At 46.1% G+C, this 8,509-nt stretch overlaps 1 protein-coding gene across 1 annotated transcript; it reads left to right on the top strand.

Moving 5' to 3' along the window:
* Positions 1-779: 779 nt before the first annotated feature.
* LOC143763771 (perilipin-2-like) lies at positions 780-7,455 on the top strand. The gene is made up of 7 exons (XM_077249306.1): positions 780-942; positions 1,600-1,795; positions 5,260-5,342; positions 5,420-5,672; positions 6,226-6,410; positions 6,640-6,774; positions 6,850-7,455. The coding sequence occupies exons 1-7, from the start codon at positions 916-918 to the stop codon at positions 7,222-7,224; spliced, it is 1,254 nt and encodes a 417-aa protein (XP_077105421.1). The 5' UTR covers positions 780-915; the 3' UTR covers positions 7,225-7,455.
* Positions 7,456-8,509: the final 1,054 nt, after the last annotated feature.

Below are 8,509 nucleotides of genomic sequence, written 5' to 3'. Positions count from 1 at the left end.
CGGCGATTGCAGACTTATCGATTTGGGCCGGACAACCCCTTTAAGACCATCATACACATTAGGCTGACATTGGCCGAACCCGCCAATACTGAAGAGCTCGGGCGACAGTCCTATGTGTATGGGGATTCTCCACCGATAGAGGAGGCTGGTACGGGTGTTACCCATGTATTAGTCGGTCAGCGACTGCTGGAAACTCAGCTGCTGCACAGTCACAGAGATCTTCCAGGCTGCTCCGTGATGTGACAGGGCGTGAGGGCCGGCTCTACAGCAACTGCCGGCCTGCTACTGCTTACGCCCATCGCAAGGAGATAAACTACTCCCAGACATCCCCTTTAAGGACTGCGCACATCTGCTTTGGGCCTGCACATGCCTCTGGGCTCCGGCACATAAGACGCCTCAGGCACATCCGCTGTCTCCTAGGGAAGCCAGGAGCTCGGCACAGTGCGCACTCCTGTGTGTGTCAGGGTCAGGAGAGAAAGGAGCGACCACCCACCGTACGGCCGACAGCCATGGACCCTGTATGGGGAGAAGGGAGAGAGTACACCGGCAGCCACTGTGCGGAGCAATAACCGCCATATGTACACGTGACCTCAGCCCATACACGGCCCTGCTCACCGCTCTCACCACACAGCTGCAATACCCTGTGTGACCGCTGCACGGCGGGACGAGTCAGGAGGGAACACTGCGTGACGTCACCAGTCAGCTGAGCGCAGGGAGCCTTCCCGGAGACAGGTGGGCGTGGTTACCGCCTATAAGAACGCAGGCGCCCGAGCAGCAGCAGACATTCCTCCCTTTCTCCTCCCTGCAGATCACACGTGAGTGCAGCTGCGGTAGTTTGGCAGCAGGGGGCGGTGTCTCCCCTTTGGTGGTGACTGTGCTTTTTTTTTTTTTTTTTGTAGGGTTTCACTTAGCAACATGGCTGAGGCGGTGCAGCAGCAACAGGTAACAACTACTTATGTAATGGGGGATAGTAATGTGCAGTGATGCTGGGGGCTGCTGTCATTACCCTGGAGTATATAGGTGTTACAGGACATGGATTGTGTTCTGACCCCCTCCCCTCCTGTAGTGGTTACCAGTTCATAGTGAGCTCTCTTTATTTTCTGATTTCTCCATCACTATTAGTCCTGCAGTTAGGTGTCTCCTGTGTCTAATTCCAGTGTTATGCTGTAGGGTCACTACTATGGTATCACCATGTGCTAAGGTGAGCCCCCACTGTGTACATGACCCATGTGGCCCTTTGTCTTGTGGGAGATGCCCACTCATGCAGGATATTGGCAGCCAGGTGTGGTGCTCTCCCATATGATGGTGCATGGTCCTAGGATCTGCTGTGGCTCCCTCAGGCTGGGCCTGGTGCAGATCTCTAGTTCTCAGCACTTTTTCCTGTGTCCTCAGTGAGGATTATGCCCATGACTGATCTGTAGCTCGGTGTCAGATCTGTAATGGGGCTCTATAGGGGTAAATGAGCCGTCACTATCTCTGTATGTAGCTGGCGGTCCTTGCATGCTCTTTATGGAGGTCTTACTGAAGTCTATTTCTCACATAATCATAATTAGTACATTACTGTTTGTCCAACTCCTCCATGTTTTCTCTCTTCCTTAGAATGTGGTGGTAAGGCTGATAAACCTCCCACTGGTGAGCTCTACATATGACCTGGTGTCCTCTGCCTACGTGACCACTAAAGACCACCATCCCTACCTGAAGTCTGTATGTGACATTGCAGAGAAAAGTGTGAGGAGTATCACGTCTGTGGCCATCACCGGAGCCAGGCCAATCCTGCAGAAACTAGAGCCTCAAAGTAGGTTTATCTTCTTGTGGGTGTTCCCCTAGCATCTTGTGTGGAACACTCTCGTCTGTATCTGTGGGGATTTTACTGTATTGGGCTGAATCTCTGCTGATTAGTGGTTTTTATTTAGTGCTCTAGGCTGTTTTCCTGCACATTGAACTTTAATGTGGTCTGTCATAAATTGGCAGAGATCGGGGAAGGAGAGATGGTTGCAGAACTGTTAGGCCTCATTCAGATGTCTGTTACCCATTGTTGAAAGCAAACAAAACTTGTATTAATTTTACTGCGATGGAGTTCACATGTCCATGCAAAACGTGTGTGTGGTGGTGTTTGTTTGTTTGTTTGTTTTTTTTTTTTTTTTTATAGAAGGGATGTGTAGCTGTGGGGGGAAAACTGATACACTAAACACTGCTAATGCACTTTCCATTTATGTGAGTAAGGTCTTAAATGTACAGGGGGCTAACTGACTGCTCAGTAAAGTGAATCTGTTACCTCCTGATAGCAGCATAATGTAAGGGGAAAGAACCAAAGGGCTCATACTCATCTGCAAGAAATACAGATGAGTGCAATCCAATTAAAATAAAACAGATTGCACTCTGACCAGTGTTAACCTGTGTATGCATGCTCTCTATGAAGTGACATGGTTCTCCTATTAACTAATAAACAGCAAAGGCTAGGCACACAGCTATGGGTGGAGATTAATGGGCTAGCAATGGGCCATGGATATTGGCCCCTTCCCAGACTTAAAAAAAAAAAAAAAAAAAAAAAAAAAAAAAAAACCATTAGTTCTCAGTTGCCTCTGTAACGGCATGTCCGTAAGATGCACCAATTCTGGTACTGAGCCTCGCTGTTCTTGTGTTGGCAAGTGGGGTGTTTAGTATTTGGGTTGATATCATTCTCCCTACTTGCGAAGCCTTTGGTGGTTATTCCTAATAGGAGGATCCATGCAAATTTTTAGATAATTATTAAACGTTCACAGTAAGCTACAAATGCAAATCAATGGCTATATACTCATGTCTAACATATTGCAGAATATTTCCTTGGTTAACTGTTAAAATGACATAATTACCCTATGGGAAAGCTCACGTTAAAATCGCTGTGTACACATGACACTCGTCCCACTGCTCAGGATCAATATCAGACCAGTTTGTTACGGAGTGTGATCCCTAATTCTAGCCATGTATCACTCACTTTCTGGGTGCAGCAGTTGTGATGAGTGTTGGCTTTTTTTTTTTTTTCTTTGACACAACAGTAAAAACAACTCAACCATGAAAGGGACCCAGTCACCCTTTTAAACAAAACTGAAATATTTATCTCAAAATGTTATGTCCTCAGGAAATTAAAAATCTTACAATATGAATAATCACCATCATAATGTTAATGGGGATCTAGATCTCAATTTTTGGGCAGCTTTAGTATAAATATTTTCAATGTGAGAGCGCCTATCATGTCTCTAGATTGAATCTATACATAAGTCAATCTTTGCCGTTCTCGAAATGCTAGGCTGGAGCCGTTTAATCCATGGAGCCCATATTTTTTTTTTTTTTTAAATCTGGAGATGGCCTTTCTCTTCGTATATATTAAAAAAAAAAAAAAAAAAAAAAAAAGTTCAGACTTAATAAAAAAAATGTTATTTATAAATTATTTGAGTGCCTGCTCTGATAACCAATGTTGGGCTGTCGCTTTCCTGGCCATGTATAACATGCATGCTACTTCTATTTTGTCATGTTCATCAGTGCTCAGATCTTCTATATATCCCAGTACTAGTGATGAGCGAGTATACTCATTGCTCGGGTGGTCTGAGTATTTGTTAGTGCTCGGGAGATTTAGTTTTCCTCGCTGCAGCTGCATGATTTGCGGTTACTTGACAGCTTAGCAACCCCCACATCTACTCAGGCTGGCTAGAAGCTGTAAATCATGCAGCTGCGTCAACAAAAACTAAATCTCCGAGCACTTACAAATACTCAGACCATCTGAGCATGCTCAAGAAAACCCGTGCAATAAGTATACTCGCTCATCACTACCCACCATACATACTAATGGTGAGGGATCTGTATCCACTGATTATGTTCCATTGATCTCTATTAAATCCCTCCAGAAAGTTTCCAAAGCAGTGCATGTCCACATCAAGTGAAGCATGGTGGCTGGGGATATTTTACATCTAGCACATGGGGAGTCTGGTTGAAGCCCTATATTGTGGAGAAATTGGGGGTGTTCTACATGACTGGTGTAGTACCTGTAAGTGGGAGAATCTATGGGACTTAATCAAAGATAACTGTCGAACTCTTTACAATATTTCAGACCACAACCCCTCTTCAATATTGCCTATCATGCCCTCCCATTTTTCTTTTGACCGTATGGGGTGTTTGGTAATACAAGGTCCAACAGATATCTGTAACGTAATGAGATTAGTTCTTCCCCCCCCCCGAGTTGTGAGCTGGCTACTCTCTGAATTTCATCATTTTGAGGCACTCTGTTATTTAGGATGCGACCCTCTGCCTGATATGCATGTCGTAACTGAAGATACTTATAAAATTCCATGTTCGGCAGTCCCTATTCATTCTGTGTTTGAGAACTGAGTGACTCTCCCACTAAAACATTCAAATCTTTCTACTCCATTTAGACTACAATTTTTAAAACCTTCCAAAGTGTTTGCTAGTTTACCTCTCAGTGTATATTGCCAGTAAGCTACTAATCTGTGCTGGGGGTGAAGTTGGACCAGATGTCCAGGCTGCTATGTCTGCAGTGATCTTCTGCTGATAAAATACCTGTTGTGAAACAGTACACAGCCTAATCGGTGACCTATTGCTGAAATCGGTGTCTCTGCCACTACCTCTTGCTGCCCTCAAATTGCATTTCAAAAGCCTGCTGACAATTCACTTCATTCTGCAGCCTGATTTTTATAGTGCCACCCAAGATAAAAGCAAACTAAGGCTAGGTTCCCATTGCATTTTAGTGTGAGCGCTAACGGACAGCGTTGCACGGCGAAATTAACGCCGTCCAATGTGTCCGTTAGCGCTCCCATTGGCAGCAGTGTTAAAGCGCATTGCTAGCGCGTGTCATTTTCGGCACGCGCTAGCGATGTGACGTTCTTTTGTAGCGCGCCCGAGGTCCGTTCCCCACTCACGCAGATCGGGGATCTGCGCTAGCAGGGACGTTTAATGCGACCCCTTAAAAGACATTGCGTTAGGGCAATCCGTTTAGCGCTAAGCGCTAGCGGATTGCGCTAACGCAATGGGAACCTAGCCTAACTGAAATGCCCTCAATGGGGAGAAAATAAGCCCTAACTACTAAATGGCTTTCCTTTCTAACCAAAAATCCAATACCTCTTAAATATAACTTCTCCTCTCTGGCCATGACACCCAGGCTTTTAGGTAATTGCCTACTTCCTATATCGCACCAGTCCTAGTATTACTCGGGTCTCTGCCTTCTGTACACAGATGACTATTGCATCAATGTCCCTTTCTTCCCCTCAGTTTCTGTGGCAAACAATATGGCCTGTGTTGGACTGGACAAGATTGAGGAGAAGTTGCCTATTCTGCATCAGCCTCCTGGAAAGGTAAGCTGCTAAAATGATGGCGACCCTTACATTTCACTTCATGTTAGATTACACAAGTGCCATCTTGTATATCTTAGGTTGTGGCTAATGCCTCAGAAGCCGCTGTTGGTGCCAGAGATGCTGTAATCCATAGTATCACAGGAGTAGTGGATAAAACAAAGGGAGCTGTGCAGGATGGTGTGGAGATGACGAGGGCTGTTGTACATGGCAGCATTAACACTGTCCTGGGAAGCAGTGTTGTGAAGACCCTAAGCAACCATGTGGATTCTGCACTAACAAGGTCTGAATCTCTAATGGAACACTACCTGCCACCAACACATGAGGAGTTGGGTAAGCCAAAATCTACCAGGCCTGCCAACTTGTGTGCCCAAGGGATATTGACTTGATGAGGCAGTCCAAATACTAGCTTGTCTGGGTTTCTCTACAGAAGCTCCCATCCAAGGTTTTATCCTTCATACGTTGGCCATGATATTTTATATAGCACTGTGTACTTGAACTACTCACTTTGACTTTCTTCCCAGTTAAGTCTCCTCTTATCTATCTTGTAGTAACGCCAGTCTTTCTTTCCCTGCAGTCCTCCCTGTAACTCCTGATCCAGCTGCTTTGCTCCTTCTCCTACCAGGGACTTTCAGTGATGAGACTTCCTGTGTCTCCATAGACTAGCTGAAGCCTTCTACGCTCTGTTTCTTGATCATGTGATGTCATAGAACTAATGGAAAAATTAGCTGGGTAGATAGCAAAATGAGTAATTGCAGGTACACAGCACTGCATAATAGGATTGCAATATAATAAAAGGATAATCATTGCTGGGAGTGCTTCTTTAAGAACCTTCCCTGTTGTCCTTATGTTAAATATATGGGCATAACTTCCTTCTTTATTACAGCTAAGGAAACAATGACGACAGAAGGCTTTGAGGTGTCCCAAGATGAGCCTGGTTACTACGTGCGCCTGGGGTCCCTCTCTACTAAGGTCCGCAAGCGTTCTTATCAACAGGCTTTGACCAGGATCAAGGATGCAAAATGCAGGAGTCAAAAGGCCATTGCTCAGCTCCAGAGCACTGTCAGCCTGGTTAGTAAATGTACTTGTAATCCTAAACATCTGTCATAGCCTTCACGAGTCTCACGAATGCAGCTTCCCTTTAATGTTGACTAACATGTGGGAGTACCATTGAAACAAACATGACTGCTCTTGGCAGTAGCTCTAAGAGGGGCATAAATGAGAGGTATTTCATTCACTCGCACCTTCCTCATCCAACCAGTCTTCCATGAACCCAAATAAATGTATTCCTTTCTTTAAGCTTGATTATGCAAGAAAAAACCTGAATGATGCAAGTCTGAAGATCCATGATGCCCAGGAGAACATGTTCAACAAATGGGTGGAGTGGACAAGAGGCACAGGAGAAGATGCTGGTGTGGACACTGAGGGTGCAGAGGTAATATTCCCCCATAAGGCTTATGCTAGCCATTACTTGTATATAAAAATATAACATGTTAACTTCCATTTACAGAAAATTGAATCCCACATACTGACTATTGCCCGAAATCTCACTCAGCACCTGCAGAATACAAGTTTGTCTCTGGTCTCCAGTGTTCGATGTCTTCCACAGAATATTCAGACCAAGGTTCATAGTGTTGGTGCCATGGGTGCAGATGTCTACCAAAACTTCCACTCTACCTCTTCCTTCAGAGAAATGTCTGCTAGCCTTTTAACCGCCACAAAGGACAAGTTCACAAGAATAAAGGCTAGTATGGATGATATGCTGACCTACATCATAAACAACACTACACTAAATTGGCTGGTTGGTGGATTTTACCCTCAACTGTCTAGTAGCCAACATGAGGAGCAAGAAGCCAATGTGGGGGATTCCATTAAAGAGGAGTAAAAATTCAAGCTTCCATTGAGACACATGATTAAGTGAATAAATGCCATCTTGATCTGAGGGCCAGTAACTGGCAATAGACCTTGTGAAAGGAGTTGTCTCTAACACTGGACTTTGTCTTGCTCCTGGATGTTTCTGCTCCTCGTCACAGATCTGGTATCACTAATGTATGGGCCCCATCCACTGTGTTGTGCACTTTTGTATTAATAAAATGCTGTTTTGTCTGACATGTAATATCTGGTTTTGACTTGTATTCATTGTGGTGTGACTTCAGGATTTCCTCCATAATCATATAATGAGATGGCTAGCCTTAGTCTGTGGCCAGTACTACCTAGTAGCTTTGTATGCTCCAAGGGCCTCTGGAAGGTTTAGTGGCTATATTACAAAATGTCATCTGAATGGGAAATCTTGATGGATGAGCTTTTGGAAGCTTGGGCTTAAATCATTTATGAAGGCTCTATCCTTGGATATTTACACTTTTACCCTTCGCCATGACAGCACCCACTGGAGAGATGGGGATCTACCCCAAGGAACAGGAAACCTACAGAGACATAAAAGGGGGCGGTCCCCCTCTCCTCCTCAGTTTAGGTTTCCTGTTCCCAGGGGACAGGATCTCTGGATTCTCCGAACTACAGGCATACCTGGGCTAGAAGCATCCGCCTGTGCGGTTTCCGCGAGAACGGCAGGGGATGCAGTCCAGAAGCAGCGTTGGGGGAGACTCCGCTAGACGGCTCCCCCCTCGTCTGGCCGGCATGTGGAACGCCTGGTCCGGGAGGCCGCTCGGTTCCACAAGGCAACGCGGCAGATGTGCCGCCCTAAAGGAGCTCCAGACGCGGACCGCCAGGTATGAGGTCCGGGTTCTGAGGCACAGCTGCAGCTGGCACACCGCTCCATAGCGCAGGCCGGGCAAGATGGTGGCCGCGCGTGCGTGGTAGCGGTGGGAAAAACATCCCCATACTGCCCCAGGGCCGGTGAGCACTTCCGGGTCACCCACACAGCGGTGAGGGAAAGCGCGGTTTCGCGCATGTGCAGTACACCGCTGTGGGGTAAGAAAAAAAAAAGAGACCGGATCTTGGCCTATAAAAAGGGGGAAGTTGCAAACGCACAGGCGATGCAACATGTCGTCCCCAGGCAAAACAGTGGACCCAGCAGGTGAGCCAGCCAGAAAAAGGTCCTCAGATGCCAGCCACAGGAGCGAGACCAAGGATTCAAGATCCAGAAAGTCGCAACCTCCTATTTCGGTACCGTACAGCTTCACTGGGTGAGTGTAAATCCCCCTCTGCCTATA

The sequence above is a fragment of the Ranitomeya variabilis genome, chromosome 1 (assembly GCF_051348905.1).
Source record: "Ranitomeya variabilis isolate aRanVar5 chromosome 1, aRanVar5.hap1, whole genome shotgun sequence".
Taxonomy (NCBI): Eukaryota; Metazoa; Chordata; class Amphibia; order Anura; family Dendrobatidae; genus Ranitomeya; species Ranitomeya variabilis.
This window is presented reverse-complemented; position numbering and strand designations above follow the sequence as displayed.